General features: G+C 46.3%; 1 protein-coding gene across 1 annotated transcript in view; it reads left to right on the forward strand.

Moving 5' to 3' along the window:
* The window catches only part of BMP6 (bone morphogenetic protein 6), a 94,269-nt gene that overhangs the window by 72,477 nt on the left and 5,550 nt on the right, over window positions 1–16,242 (forward strand). The window contains exons 3-4 of the mRNA XM_075142661.1: window positions 8,275–8,423; window positions 9,675–9,872. Of these exons, the coding sequence (XP_074998762.1) occupies window positions 8,275–8,423; window positions 9,675–9,872 (347 nt within the window). The remainder of the gene's footprint in view (window positions 1–8,274; window positions 8,424–9,674; window positions 9,873–16,242) is intronic.

A 16,242-nucleotide genomic window follows, 5' to 3' on the forward strand; every position in this document is an offset into this window, starting at 1 on the left:
CATTAATTTCTTTTTCTTTCTCGAAACTTCCTTGCTCTCATCCAGAGAGGTGTCAGGTCAGGATTAGGGAAGGCAGCTTATGGTTGATCAAAGATTTTAGTCCTTGGTTTGGATCATCAGTATGTTTTCAAGTGTAAATATCCTGCTAATGCAGACCTCGAAACACTCCCACACTGTCCAAACAACTGATCTATGAAAAACACAGTGGCCTGTGTTAGTGATCAAAGGAAGATATGGTACCTTAATGGTCAAAGTTTATTAAACAGTTTCGTTTTCACCCAGAATGAAATATGGGGACTTGATGTGCAGAAAGATTCCTCCTGTATGATAAGACACGTGTGGACATAGGTGTGCCCTGCAGAGCGACCTCTCCTGGGGAGTATGTTCTTCTTCTACTGAACACAATTCCGTAAGGGTTAAGGCACTCATTGGTTTTTAGCTGCCAGTTACAGTGGTAATAAAGTCTTCCTCTTTGCAACAGGATATTTATACAAATGCGATCTGAGCTTCTAATCTAAAGGGCAAATTGATTTGCCAGCAGTGTTTATAGCTTAGAAAATAAATAACCGTCCTCAACTGGGTTTTGGAATGGGTTGTGTAATACAAATGACAAAGCTAGCATCAATCAACTGTTTCAAGTTGGGGTCAGATTTGTATATAGTGTGCATATATTTGTATATGATAGAGCTGTTTCCATGATGCTATAGAGAAGTGTCTGTCCGCATTTCAATTCAGCTCCCACTGTGGGTATGCGATTTGTTGTGTTTTAGAGTGGTTGGGTTTTAGTAGATAAAGTCAAAGTTATTCTGGATGAAACTTACTCATTCTGTAACCAGCTGGCTTTTTCTACCAAAACTAAAGAATACCGTATCAGTGCCTTATTTCGTTTCTTAAAGGACGAAGATAAATACTACCCCTTTGCCATCTCCCCCATCTTCATGCCTCAAACTGCATTTAAACTTTGAGGTGTAGTACTGTAGCCATCACTACAGCTACAATATCCCGTAGTCTCATTAAATCATAGTCAAGGAAATGAGAAATACATCTCCTATCCCTGTGACTTGGGACGATTTTTTTCTTTTTTCACTGTTCCTGTTGGTAAAATGTTCATTCCTCAGAGCTGTGAAGCTCCAGACCTTGAGCTGGATGTGGGGAACACCTTTGCACTCAGATATCAGTGTTGACTTTGCTGGGGATTATCATGGACCTGTAGGTTGAGCTTCCTTCAGTTTTGGCACGGGGAGACCACATCCTCTAGCTCTAGGCTCTGATCTTCCACTCTTTGCTAGACTTGCTAAACCAATGTTTCACCCTGCTGCTCTTCTAGTGAGTCTACAAGACTTAACTCTCCACGCCTGGAGACTTTACCTCCAGGGGCGATCGATGCCTGTAGTGATACAGGACAGCTTTTTCAGGAGAGTTTTTATCAGACAGAGCGGTGGTGGTGTGGGCCTGGTAAGTGAGCAGCGAGAAGCTGAGCTTACCTGCCTGTCCCTTCTGGTGTGTTCCCATTTCTGGATGCATCAGGATCGCTCTCTTCTGCCTGTGCCAAACTGCAGACCCCCTCCATAGTGTCCTGGCATCTCCGTTTAGTGCTTTTTCCTCCCTGGCTGTCAATCCCTGCAAATTAGTGCCCAGTTACTGGTCTTCTATTTCACTGTGGAAGTAACTTCATTTGTAGGCTGACAGCTCTTAATATTTCCTTCCTTGTTTCTAAGGAACTCTTATAGGTCGTGCACATCTCTTCTTGTCCCCTGGCCCACAGATGGTATAGCTTCTTCAGGACAGTTAAACTGAGCCTTACTTCTTCTCGTAAGATGATAGAGACTGCCTTTGCTTTCCATGGCAGCTCATTCCAGGTGCTGGCATTCCCCTGCCTGAGGCTCTCTGTACGAGTGAGCGCTGATTGATTTTGTATGGTGCTTTTAAATCTTTGGAGTAATGGTCATTTAGACATACTAAGTTGTTAAGGTTTTGTATTGCATCTGTTGGCAGTACCTCATGCTGTGCGAGCTCCGCATACGGTCTGTTCTATAAGTAATAAACACTTTTAAATTCAAAGTAGTGCTTACATCTGCTGCAAGGTGGTGGATCTCCAGGTTTGAAAAGGCTGTGATTTCAAAGTTTTATCTATGTGGAGCTCCGTTCAACTCTGTAAGACTGAGTCAGTTGTGAGTGCAGTTATTAGTCCGTCGTTAGTGGATAAGAGCAAATAATCTTGCTAGTTTGCTATATGCCAGCTAATTTTCACAGAAGGTTGATGTCAGTGCAAGCTAAAGACTCAGATCCTGAGGTACGCAGAAGAGAAGAGTATTTAGAAAGTGCGTTAATTAAAATGTAAATCCCACACACTTCTGTGCAAATTCCCTTTTGAGAAACTGCTGCTAGGCAGTCTAGACTATTATGTCAACTTGTCTTTGAAGAAAAGTAAACAAAAAGGTTCAGCTGAGGAAAGTTTTAGAGTCTTACAGTAATTAATGCTTTGGTAAATGGCTGTTGATGCGTAACAATCCTTTAAACACCTGGGTAATTGCGAGCTTTGAAGTTGGGCCAAAAATGTTGTTCCAAGATCTGTAATTAAAATAAGAGACCTTTAACTTGGTCATTTTGAAGGTGAGATTTCTGTTTGTTCTCACTGTGTCCCTGGTAAAACTTCTGCCTGGTCAGGGAAAGAAGGCCAGGGAGGGTGGGAAAGTAAAAACCCTAGTTCAGCAGATGCTTCTTTAAATTTAGCTTTTTATAGCTTTGGTGTTTTTCCTGTAACAAAGTTCCATGTTGTAATGTGTACCCAGAACAGAGAAATTATTTTAATGTGAACATTTCACTAAGTAGTAACTAAGATTAACCACTTGACCTGGTTACTAATTTGACTAAATTCTAATCTAATTAGTGTTCAATTAAAAAGAATTAACACCCAGAAACATTTCGTTGAAAGGTTTACATAGAGGTTTCAGTTAACAAAATATTTATCTTACGGGGGAGGGAAGCACTGAAATTAAATGCAAGCTGTTTCTCCTGTAAATGCCCTGAGTACATGGTTGGGATGCCAGCGTTAAGAATAGTAGCTATATTTGATATTTATATCTGACAAATCAGCTCACTCTCTGAGGACATTGGAGCTAAATCCTGCCGTCTGGATTACACAGGCCATATTTCTCTGGTAAACTGTGTACTTCTTTCTGTTTATTGCGACCACTTGTAATTGCTCTGTTGACCTTTTCTTCTCCGTCCTCCTGCAGGGTCTTCTGAAGGCCATGGAAACACTCCCATTTATTTCTTGGGACTTGAGACCGTACTTCAGGGCTCTGATCCAGAACAAAGAGCTCCTGTTTCGAGTTGGGAATCTCTAACTTGCATCTTCCCATTTAATGTCCTCTCTTGTCTCAGGAAAGTTGTTTCAGCTCATTGCCTCAGTTTCTCCATTCACTTGCTTCCCTTTAGTAATCTAAGGTTAATACATATTGTGCCTGCAGCAGCTGTATTATGGAAATCATTAACTGAACTCATCCAGGTGGTTAAGCACACTGAAAATAAAGATGAGACTGTTGGGCACCATAGTGACAGTGACATGACAGTAGCTGTATGAAAACCCAGAGGCAGGTTTAGGCAGAGAGGATGTTAAGAAACTGCCTGTTTTGGTGATGAAGTTTCTCTTCTGTACACTGAATTTGAAAGTCCCATTGTGCAGATGCCAGAGGTGCTGTGATGTCCTGGACATGTGGGGTTGCTCGGGCATGAAACCTCTGGACTGACTCTGCTTTCTTCGGCCTGTGCTGAGAGCAAACACTCCCTCTCTGCTCAACGATGCTGGCTCATGCATTTCTTCCAGCCTTTCTTTTTCTAGTTTTTCCCGTTCTTCATGGTCCCTTCCTCTTTCCCTCAGGTCTCGTCTTGCCCCTGTTTTTCTCAAATGCTGAAGTTTTCAGATATCCTTCCATTCATGTGGCTGCGTACATGGTTGCATGCTTTCTCTTGGAAGGCCACTGCCTGCCTCACTGCACAGGATCGATGTCATCACTTAATGACTAGAAATTCAATACTTTGTTTCATGCGACTTCCTCGGTATATGATCCATTTCTCACCTTCTGTCCTCTTCAGATTTTGCTTTGACTATGGGCTTGCATCTACTTGTGTGTAGCACTCTTCAGCATGGTATCCGACTGCTTCCTAAACTATTTATTTTTTTGACATGGCTATAAGGCGAAGCTAGTGGCGTTGTTCTTGTCGTGCAGATAGGAAGCTGATACATATACCAGTGAGGGTCAACTGTCTCCGCTAGGTTTAGTTGCCACTTTCAGATGGTTTTTTTTCCTTTCTCCAGCACCGCCCTTTGGCTTGCAGAAATCCCCTGCTCGTCTGGGGTGTGCGCCCCAACTTTTGCAACAGGTAGGGCCATAGAGCATGGACCTGCTAAGCAAACACTGATGGCAAAAATGATCCCTGCCAAGATCAGCCAACAGTCCAGCATCAGGAGTTGTAGTAAGGCTATGCAGCAGCTTTAGCTCTCATGCTTCCCATCTTTCGTTTGCAGCCCTAGTGGGAGAAGAATGGAATAAATGTATTTTCCATGGTCTTCAGAAAGCAGAACTGGGGGGAAAAGAAAAATCCAGTTGTGTGGCTGCGTTTCCCTGTGAATGCTGGGGCAAGACTGGAAGTGTGAAATTCAGATCACTGACGTCTGTCACCGTGTTTGTTGGCAGCTGTGTTGTCGCAAATGGCAGCAGTAGCAGGTTGTAGCCCTCTGTGAGTCATCGGTGCAGGAAGATGCCAGTGGAAGATTCCCAACTACTTCTAGAAGCGGAGGGATGCTGAGTCAGGAATAATGGGCTTGATTCACAGAGGTGTGGTGGCCATGGGTACTTTCTACTCCCTTTTATCTGCAGACTTTTTCCTTTTATCCAGGGTCTCTCCATCTAGTCCTTGCATGTCCATGTGTCCCCCACGACTGCAGCAAATCCTTCACCCTTCCCCATCTAATTAGATATTCTTTCCCTTCCACCTGTGGCCAGCCTGGGAGATCTCGCAGTCTCCATTCCAAGATCAGATATCGTACAGCTTTTTTACAGGAGTAGCAAGGACGTTTCTTCTCAGCCATGTGGCTGTAGGGAAGAGCAGATTCCCGTCAGGCGATACATGGTATTTGGTTTACCAAGGGGGAAAGGAGGGGAGAGTATGTACCCTGCATACAAAAAGTCCAGAGAATTTTGTTGCTAAGCTCTGAATCTCTGTTGAGCCTCTGTGGGCAACAATTTTCAAGTACTTACTGCTTGGCCAAATCTGAGGTGATTTTCTTAAAGGAGGAAGGACATACAGTATTTCTATTCTGAAAAAATAAAGGAGTGGTTAAAGACTCTCAGTGAAATAGTTGGGATTCTTTTTTATGTGAGTAAATTCTTCTTTTTTTTTCCTCTAATTTTATCTTTGGACTGAATATTTTTTTAAAACGTTCATGTCAAAACCAAAACTAGTAAGAAATGGTATGCAATTTTGTGCCGCCTGATGAGGTTTGGGTGACAAACATTAATTGAAAACAGGCTTAAGCAGAAAGTATTAGGATGTGTTGCCTGCTAGCATTACTGCTATGACCTACAATACCTGTGGGGTGAACCTTCAGTGTTGGCTTCATCCGGTCAAACAATGCAAAAGTCAGTTGAATAGCAGTCCTGTATGAAACTTTTTGCAAAGAGTTAACTGGATTGGAAAGCCCAGTTGCCCATTTTTCTGCATTTTACAAAGGAATTGAAATCTTTCCAAAGTGAGTGTGACATAACGGGATAAAGTGGAGCATTCTCGTTTGGTAGAATTGTACCTTGGTCAGGCAGTTTGCTTATTACATTTGTGGAGGACGCTAAGATGGGGGAGACTCACTGGAGGGCAAGTACGTGTTTTAAGTAATCTAATAATGATGGACGTTCAATCTGGGGGGAAAAAAGTGTGATTTGGTAGAAAGAAGAATTGTATTTGGACATGAAAAATCGGTGTTGTAAATACACCCCAGGAAGCGACTGGGTCCGTTGTGATTCAGCAGCAGGAAGGATTATAGTGGATCACAAAGTGAACATGAGTTAACAGTATGAGTTTTGTGAAGAAGCCAAAATCATATTCTGAGATGTATGCGTAGAAGCATAGTCTGTGAGACGCATCAAGATTATCCTTCCACTGTACTCAGCATCAGTGAGATCTTGATCTGAGTTGGGTCTATAAAGAGCAATGAGAACAGTCAGTCTCTAAAACGTGGCTTCCAAGGAAAGACTGAAGATGTTGTTTTAATAAGAAGGGGAGATTGTTGTGGCATTTAAGTTAGATATTATGGGGAAGGGCAAAAAAAAAAGTGCTTCAAATGAAATCCATTCAATTTCCTGGAAAGATGGTGGAGTTCCTGAAGCTGGAGATCTATAAGATCAGGTCAGGCAAACATCTCTCAGGAGTGATGTGGATGTAGTTGATCCTGCCCGGAGTTCAAGGGAATGGGCTAGATGATGCCATGTGGTCCTTCCAGGCTTTACAGCTCTCTGATGTCCAAGTGTCTTCCCAAAGTGCAAGGCAATGGGAATATAAGCTCTGAGCCTCCTCTTCATGTTTTTGTACACCTGACTAATCCCATGTGGTTGAGTGTTCTTGAGCGTTTGCTCTTACAGAGTTCCCAGTGGCTCTGCAGCCAGACGTGTTTGGTTTGGGGGGACATAACGCCAAAGTTACTCTAGTCTGGAGGCTCCAGTGGGACACTGTCTGGAGTGGGCGAGTGCTGGGGAGAGTATGGCACTTAGAGGAGGGGAGGTGGGACAGGAGATCAAAAAGCAATGGGTGTGAGGGGGAGGGTCAGAACAGGTGCTAGGAAAACCTCTTTTCTGACGTAGTCCATTTCAAGCATTGGAGAGGACCAATGGGTAAGTCATACTCGGAGGTGGGAATGATCTAGCAGTTCATTCCTCTCTTAAACCTGGAGAGGGGAAGACTGGTCTCAGCTGCAACTGCTGTTTGCGGTCTCCTTTAAGCAACACTTCAGTTTATATACCCTGCCTGGGAAAGCCCAAATCTTTCAACCTTAAGGTTTCCAAAATATGTAGCAGCTGGCCAGCCCCAGCCACTCGCTGCTGTTGGAGGTGAAGGTCAGAGTTGTTCCTGAACCCTCTTCCCATTGGAGGAGCGGTGGCAAAGACTCCTGTGGGAAAGGCTGCTGAGTCAACCACAGAGCATGCAGCTACCAGCGAGGCGGAGGAAAGCCTCCACACTGTAAAAATAGCCGCACTAGGAGCCCTAATATACTTAAGTGCTTATTTTTCCATGTGTGATCTCATGCAAACCAAGATGCTGGGCAGTATGACATAGCAGTTGGCCAAAAATAAAATGTAATTCAATCAAAATGTTTTTTCTGAAGTCAACCTTTGATGGGTGGAAGGGACAGGTACCCTGTTTCCTCATTTCCATGAAGTTATCATTAGAAAAAAAAAACGGGGGAAAGACAGGTGAAGATGGGATTGACACTTGGTGTCCATTTTGTGAGGATGGCCAGAGGTTAAGGATAGGAATTGTAGCTCTCTTGCACAGGAAAGTTACGCCTATGATACAGTGAGAAAACGTACACGGGATTTCTCTGGGTGCTTCTCCAGCTGATTTCATTGAACTGAGTTTTGGGTGGGCATTTGATGCTGAAAAAAAGGTATGGGTGGGTATTTGAAGCTGAAGCCCACGAAGGAGACTGAGTACCAACAGTCTTGGAACAAGGCGCTCTAATGCCTGTTGATGATGCCTTTTTCCTCAGAAAAATGTCTTTGGAGTCCTTTAGAGGTTCATTTTCCTTCACTCTTTGATGCTTGGCCTGTTAGGTGATTTTTTTTTTTTTTTTGGTCAATTGTGGTAGATCTGTGTTGTGGAAGGTGGGCTGAAACCATTCATGACAAAAGCCATTGAATGCCTGGAAATGCTGGTAGTTTGACCACTGTCCTGCTAGAGTTAGCATTACACTCTTCAGGAAGAAGAGTGGCTTACGAATCCCTTGCTGGTGAAGAAACACTCAGACCTAAGGACTAGGATTGCTTTCCTCCAGCCTCGAAAAAGGTGAAAAAACTTGGTAATCCTGAATTTCACATGCAGAAGTATGTGCATCTCATGGCAAAACTCTGGATAAAAACAGGCTGATTTTGGGGATTGGTTTTTTTTCTAGCTATTAACATAACTTTTACTTATTTCAGGTTTTCTTGTTTCTGTAACACCGAAAGCCGGGGGAGAAAATCCCAGACATCACAATCTTGTCATTATGCTTCTCCTCTGCAGGGCCTCTGACCTGTTTCTGCTGGACACACGGGCGGTGTGGGCCTCGGAGGAGGGCTGGCTGGAGTTTGATGTCACTGCCACCAGTAACATGTGGGTGATGAACCCTCAACACAACATGGGACTGCAGCTGAGTGTGGTGACCCGGGATGGTAGGTTACAGGCCAATTAATGTGAGTAACCTCACGAGCCTCTTGGATGCTGCCTAGAAGTGGTGCTGACAGAGTCCAGTTGTGATGTGGGGCGTGAGCATCCTGCCTTTGTAGGCAGCTGTAGCCAACACCTTGAGGAAGGCGTCCTAGGGCACAGATTGAGGGCTGTCAACTTCTTGGCTGTCCCATGACAGACATGTCTTTCCCCATGCGTGAGGTCAGGTGTCTCTGAACAGTACCAGGATGAGGTGGTAGAGGCGGGCTGGGGTAGGGTCCTGGTTCCTGAGTTGGAGGTGGAAGGGGGCATGGAGCTGGGATCCCAGGTGGGGTGAGGTTTAGGGGTGAGAGGAAGAGAAGAGGGCAGGTATATGGGTATGAGCCTCCACGTGTGGGCTTATGGCAGCCTTGCTGGCTGCTGCGGCTGCCGTCGCTGCTCGGATCTCATCAAACCTGAGGTGGGAGCCCTGCGCTGAAGAAGCGATGCGGTCGCTGTGTGGGGCTGGTCCCTCCGAGGGTACCTGCAATGATAGCATTTCACAGCCCTCTGAAACTTCAAAAGGTGGAAAAGGAGAGAAGAGACTGCAAAATTGAAATTGAGTGTGAAAAGATAAGCGGTGGGGAAGGAGAGGATCTAGATGAGCAGAAGGTGACAAAAAGATGACAGTGACATCTTTCCTGTATAGGAACCAGTTTCCAACCTTATGTTTTCCTCCTATCGCTTCATGCTGGGGTTTGGTACACCTCTGGGATCAAGTGAGACCAGAGGGGCTGTCCACTGTTTTCCCTGAGGAAATGTTAGTGCCAGCCTCCCCCTCCCCAAATGGGCTGAAAGGCCGTCCATGTGCTTCTGACAAAAGCATCCCATCTCTTTGCCCTCTGCTTTCCCTAGAGGTCTCCTAATCCCATCTCTGCTTCTTGTGTTTCACGGGCAGCAGCACGAATTTCATGACATCTGGGCTTTGTGTTTCATAAATCTGTCTGTATACCTCTTCAATGCCTGAACTGGAGTAGAAATGCCGTAGGGGTACCAAAGAGCCAGGTGCTGCAGTGGAGTCTCTTGTCCAGGATGGATGGAGTGCTGTCGTAAAAATGTCTATAGGTCGTGGTGCCAGGAGGGGAGTGTTTAGTGATAAAGGAAGAAGAGTGTGAGCGAAAAGAAAGGAAACACTGCGCATGGGGATGCCGTGATTCTGGAAGGAGCAATCCAACAGCACTGTTCCTCTAACATTCACTTTTCTGTCTGATTTCAAGGTTTCAGCGTAAACCCTAGAGAAGCAGGCCTTATAGGCCGAGATGGCCCTTACGACAAACAGCCTTTCATGGTGGCCTTCTTCAAAGTGAGCGAAGTTCATGTTCGGACCACTAGGTCAGCGACGAGCAGGCGCAGGCAGCAGAGTCGCAACCGCTCCACCCAGGCTCAGGATGTTTCCAGGGTGTCTAGTGTCACAGGTAATCATGCAACACCCGTTTTGTCTGGAAGCTGGGGCAGCTTCTTGTAATGTTTCTATTTGCTTTGGAGTGCGAAAGCAAGAAAGGGGACGTGAAGTGGGATGCTCTTCCTTGGGGGAACAGGTTACACCTGCAGGGGATCGGAGAGGGAGTCTCACATAATGAGACTTACAGCAGTCCTGCTGAATCCAGGGTGGAGTCCAGACCCCTGTGTGAAGTCGCAGCCATTGAATTCAGGGGGGTGAGGCGTTTTAACTCCGAATTTTGTGCTTGTAAGTTGCTTGCTACACAGTATTTGCCTAGAATTACGCCACATGAAATGCAGTATTTAAAAGATTCCATCTCTGCGTACACTGAAATTTATGGTATTGTGCATACGCATTTCCAGCAGAGTCCTCTTTTGGTTTTCTTTGGAAAAACCCTGGTAGAACAGCACAAGATTCTTTTTTTTTTTCCGTGTGAGAACAGCAGTGTATACATGGTGAAGTGCATTTCCAAGCCAAAGAGGCTTGCCCGTTTGCTGTGGAAAGGTTGCATGTTGCAGGTGTTGTACAGCAGCCTTGTGAGTGCTGTTGCAGGCTGGTAGGACAATAGGATAACTCTGAAATTTTGACAAAAATTGAGTGTGTCCTGCCTTCTAAGTCTTATCTGTTTTCCAGCCACTCTGCCCTGCATCACAGCGCTACAAGTCCTTTGTTCATTGACTACCTTCTTTCCTCCCAAACATTTCAGCTGGTTCCAAGTTAGTTGATTAATTTGCTTATGCTGCCCCCTTCATTTCCAATAGGATCCCTGCTTTTCCTGTGTCTAGAAATGACTATACCCCAAGGAAGAGAGGCGGTTGTGTTTTTTAGTCTCTGTCCAGACACAGCACGGGGAGATGAGCCAGCATTGCCAAAACTTAGCCAGTGTGAATCCGTAGGCTGTCCTCTGCTCTTGCATGCTTGGGTTGTGGGTGAGCCATGCTGCACCCAAGGTGGCCCCGTGCTGGCCTTGGCACTGGGAGCCTGCAGGGAGCCAGAGCCAGGCTGGGAGCCCTGGAGGGGCTATGCCCTGGCAGCCAGGCTTTGGGCATGGCCGTGTGCCGATGTAGCCCCTCCAGCCCAGCATGGTGATGGACTTGCCCTTTGGGCTAGTGTATGCCAGCAGCAGTTGGCCACTAGCGGCCGTTGCGTGTCCTCGTGGTGCACGCCGCAGCGTGGCTGTGGGTCCCCATGCCATGCTGTGCAAGTGCTGGACTCGGTTGGGTGTGAAATGTCGCTTCACGGATTTTAAGAACAAGAGGAACGACTCGGTCCTGCAGCCTAACCTCCCCGAGGGAGGCCGGCCAGTGCCAGCATGGCATTGCCGGAGGAGTTATCATCTCATCTGGCGTGAGAGCCCTCTGCCAGCCCCGCAGGTGGAGCCGTCTGTCGGTCCCAGTTGCTGAGACCCCCTTTGCTCCTGGTTTTCCTTGGGGAAAAGCTGCAGTTTTAAAGGCGGGCATCACGGCTGCTCCCTGGGTTACTTCCCCATGTGAGGGGTTTGCCGAGGGCATAGGTAGTTTATTCATCTGGGCGTTATAAGCAATCAGCCCAACCATTACACAGGCAGCGTACAATTCTCCCACTCAGGTGGGCTTGGCTGCTGTGCTCCCTTCATCACAAGAGCCAATTTTTTTAATGCATTCACAGCGCTTTGGGAAAGTTACTTACTGTGTTGCTGTTCTGCGGCGCTGGTAGCGGAGTCAGGATAGGCTCCAACTTTTTCTCCCTAGCTCCGTAAGCTTCACAGTGCTAAAAACAAATTTTCACTACTATTAAATCAGGCGATGTGACTCAAAGCTCCAGAGGGAGCAGATATATTGGGCAAAAAGGGCCATTTTTACATTGCTGCTTTTTTGACTACACCACACATCAAGTCGTAAAATTATAAAATGACAAAAAGGGAAAAAATAGCTGGTCATTCTGTGGTCTCAAGGGCTTTTTTGAGCTCTTCTAGCTCAAAGCCAGCTTTAATTTAAAACCTGGAATTTGGCATTTCAGTAGTCAACAAGTTGAGCCTCTGTGGATTTAAGGCTGGGGAAAGGAGGGGAATTTAAAGTTAAGATGTATGTTTGGTTGGTTTCTGTGTTTAGAAAAGAAAGACTGCATCAGCTTATTTTCCTTTCTAAGTGTGACACTCTTAGACTCTGTTCTCCTTAAGAAGTGGTTGATTTAATAGCCCAAGAGGCACCAATGACCAACACGCGTTTTTAGCGTTAAAGAGATCACAGAGATTTTTTCTTTTTCAGTTGTGTGGGTTCCTACATCTGTGCGCTGATGATGCGTGATGGGGCTGGGGAAGCATTCACCCCAGGATGAAGCAGGACGTGAGCCTGGGGGTTACCCTGAAGGCTGCCTTGCTCTTCTGAGGGTGCCCTGATGCATGTGGACACAAAGTGGGTGCAGAAATGGGATGCCGCGGTCCCCTTCTGTGCATCTCCCTCGCCTGCGCATCTTCCTCTCTCGCTGTATCTTACGTCGTGTCAGATTTTTGGTCTGTGTTCTTCCCTGAGCCAGGATTGCCGCTGCCTGTCAGGGCTTGAGGCAGTTTCTCCCCTGGAGAGCAAGGCAGCTGGCTGGTGTTGATGGTTTTTTGTAGATTACACCTTCCTTCCTCTATGTTAGTGAATACACAGGGTTTACTTTCTTCAGTCCAAAAATGAACCCCTTTCCCATGAGATGCTGTGAGTTGGGTTGGGGCAGTATGTTTAAAAAATCCCCATTTACTATCTAAATATGGAAGACATTTCAAGTCTACAGTTCGGAGGGCGTGAAGTGTGCTGCTGGGCTGGTGCCGGATCTGGTGAGCCGTGGCGTTACGTGAAGGCATGCCGCTACGTGCGGGATTGGGACCCTGCTGTGCTGCCTTTGATGTGCAGTTGTTGTCCTACAGTCAGTACCGAGTGCTCAGATGCTAAGGTTGTGGCTGTGGCATGAGAATCTCAATGGTCTATACTTTTTCGCCAAGAACGCTCATTTCCCTGTATTATAAACACGTAATTATGACTGGCTTATATAAAGCAGAACTGAGTAACCCCCACGGTTATAAACTGCTTTGACATAGAGTCCTGCGTCAATGCATTCCTGGAGCCAAGCTCTGTTCTTCTGCAGAAGGAGGATGAACAGGAAGAAAAGGAAGTATTTTCGTCTGTGGAGGCAGAAAGTCATACGCCCGCTCTGGCCCAGGACATGGAGGAACGAGGTGGGTGGGAGGAGTGTGCAGGTGTTTCTCGGCTGTTGTCTGCAAGATCTGGAGGCCCTTGCTCAGCTCTGTCTTGCGGTGGGTTTAGCTCGTGCTCTCAGACCCCAGGCTGACCCTCTAGTCTGAAGAGGCGGGGACTCTCTTCAACATAACAGATGGTGACCCTCGAGCATAAGAGCTTTGCTGCCCTACGGCCAGCTCCTCTGTGAGTTACCTGAATGCTGGTCTCTGTGCGGGGCTGTCTCCTTGCCCAGTGGCAATAACCCTCCTCTTCTGCAAGTCACCCTTCAGGCACATCCCTTCCCATCAGCCCCTCCTTACAGAGAAAGTCGCATTTAAATGTCTGACTTCGGGCTGCACTTGCTGTTCTGAGTGAAACTCATGCAACACCTCTTTTCGGGTCCTTCTCTTTAGCCACCCTGGGGCCTCTGGGACTGGTGTGAGGTGCTCCATGAGAAACGGAGGGGCCCTCCAAGTGGCCTTTCCTTCCAGCAGACATGCACGGCACCAGGCACATTTCCCCACATGTACGGGAACTAAATACCACAAAGGGCAGCACGCACAAACACCAGAGGCAAATAAGGCCAAATGCTTTCGCGGTGGCAAAGGACTTGTTAATAAACATCGTTATCTCGCAGCCAATCTTCCCGTTAGTAGGGAATGCTCGGATGCAGACCGGAGCAAACAGCAAGTATGTGCCTTCACATGCGGGTCCACATCAGCCCGACATCTCCACTTCTTCCCACCCAAGCAGATCGCTTTCATGTGAAGTGGGCTGTTATTAACTGCGTGATCAGTTTACACCAGCTTTATCCGGACAAATCACCAAAGTCAAACACCAAGAAGAAGGGGCTGGCCTTGGAGACCTCTGTCAAAGCTATTTTGGACCACAGAAGCAATTAATTACCGTGTGGAATTTGGTAAACTGGCACCTTGGGAGCAGCAAGGGTGTTCTCAGACGGATCGACCTCAGTAAATATTTATATATTCTTTGCTGGCACTTAACGTGGGAGAGGTTATAGGAAATCTAAGGTGGGTGCATAAGTATCTGTAGGAGGAAGACCATTAGGGTCAGGCTATTCTCTCTCCCCTTTCAGCAACACAAATGCCAGTGTCCGGCCTTAAGAGAAACATCTGTGCTCCCAGAAAGTCAGACTTGGGTTCTGGTGAAAGCAGACAACGTGCAGTGCAAACAAGCCACAAAGACAAGCCGTCTTAACTGTGCTGTTATAACTGTGCTGCCCTGGAAGTTATTTTTAAGTGCAGAACTAGGGGTTTGGGTTTTTTTAAAATCTCTGTTTTAGAGAAAATAGTTTGCAGTGTGATTAAATGCAGTGCCTTGTAAATGCCAAGCTAGTGTTTCTGAATTGGTACATTCAGGGGGAAAAAAGAGATGATTTTGCTAAACCCACAATGAGCCTATAGGAGCTCCCAAAGCAGCTCCATAAACTCGCAGAGATTTTGAAGGCCTCTGGCAAGCAATCCTTGCAAATTGTGTCGTGGCAGCGTAAGCTGGCCCCGCAGCGGTTGTTTGCAGCGTCCCCCCGCTGCAGGCTGCCTCCTCTCGGCCCTCCCGGCTCCCCGCTGCAGGGCTGCCTGGAGGGACACGTACCCTGTTGCCTCCTGGATGTTGGGTCTTGCACTGCAAACCACCTCAAACAGCAATTTGGGCTAAAACAGTTGAGCATGCTTGACTGGGATAGCTGATACTGCTTGCCAGGCTTTGGAGAAAATGTGTCGTGGAAGCCAACTTCAGCAGCTCAGTGAGCTTTAGCTCACCGCCAAAAACCCTTTACTGTGTGGATTCCTCTTTTTTCAGGCCCATAATTGGATTACGTGGCTCTAGGGCATATGCCGAGCCCCAACCCGTAGGGAATGGATCGTTATTAAGTGCATCTGTAGTGCTGCATTTTTTTCCCCGATTCAGAAAGCCACTGCTAAGGGTTGATTAAAGGTTTGTAACATCCCTAAAGTTGGACTAAAGTAGATTCCATAAAGTAGACATGGTAGGCAAACGTGTAACAAGAAGAGAGGGCAGGGGAGCTTGGGGTGAGGGTTAACAGGAGAGAGTGCAAATCCTAGGAGAGGGGATGTTTAATATGTTGACGTTTAAGAAAGCAAAGGCTGAGTTTGGGCAAGCGAGGAGGTAGAGCTGTCTGCATCTACCTTGGATGGAGAGTAGCTGGTGCTCGATGCCGAGTGTGTATCGGGTGACTTGATTGCCGACCACTGAACCGGGGCACATTTTGGGGGGGCCAATTTCGGTCAGTGTGAGAGAGGACATGTTCATAACATGTTCTACTTCATGTAGCTTGTGAAGCAGCTCTTTTTTCCCTTTGTTTTCTTAAACTTGTGATTGCTCACAGCCTTTCTTCCCACTCCTGTTTTCTCTGCCTCCCTTGCCTTCTCTCCTTTCCCATAGCTGATTTGGGTAAGTTGTAGCTGGATTTGGAACATAGCGTAGTTCTGCGCACTCAGTTGTGAATAGATCAACTCCACTGTAACTCCCTGTCAAATACAGATGGTTTTCCCCCACGCAAACAACGTATTTCCCATTGAAGAACAATGAAGTCATGTTTTCAGGTACTTAAATTAAAGCCTTTGACCACTAAAAGTATATTCTGCTCATTTTTTTCCCTTGTTATGACCAAATCATTTAGAAACATCGCATGCCAGACATTTGCTCCTGGGCTGAGCTAGGGACAGAAAAGCTTCATCTGAGAAAAACCATCACACCCTGGTTTCTACTGGGTATGTCTGGTTTGAAAATGGAAAGCTTGAATAGAGAGACTCGCCTCCGTCCTTGCTACTGCATGCCCCTGAAAGAGTGAATATTTATGCTGCAGCAGACTGTTAACCAGCTCTGCTCACCTGATTAAATCCGCGATTGAAGCGAAGCTATTGAAAGTCTGAAATGCAATCCTTAAAGTTTAAAATCCAAACTGCTTCTAAAAACAACTCTCTAATCTTTGGTGGTTTGGAGGCTAGGTTTGAGGTGTAGGGTTTTTTCAGACCTCAGTGTTAACTGTACCCAGCTGTAATGCTGTGCTGCCCTTAATGTCAGTTGGATGTGCTTCTAGTATTATAGTTTTTCTTTTGAATAAATATTTGCATTTGTAGTTCCCAAACTTTGGGGGGGTGGTGG

Source organism: Calonectris borealis, chromosome 2, assembly GCF_964195595.1.
Source record: "Calonectris borealis chromosome 2, bCalBor7.hap1.2, whole genome shotgun sequence".
NCBI classification, from domain to species: domain Eukaryota; kingdom Metazoa; phylum Chordata; class Aves; order Procellariiformes; family Procellariidae; genus Calonectris; species Calonectris borealis.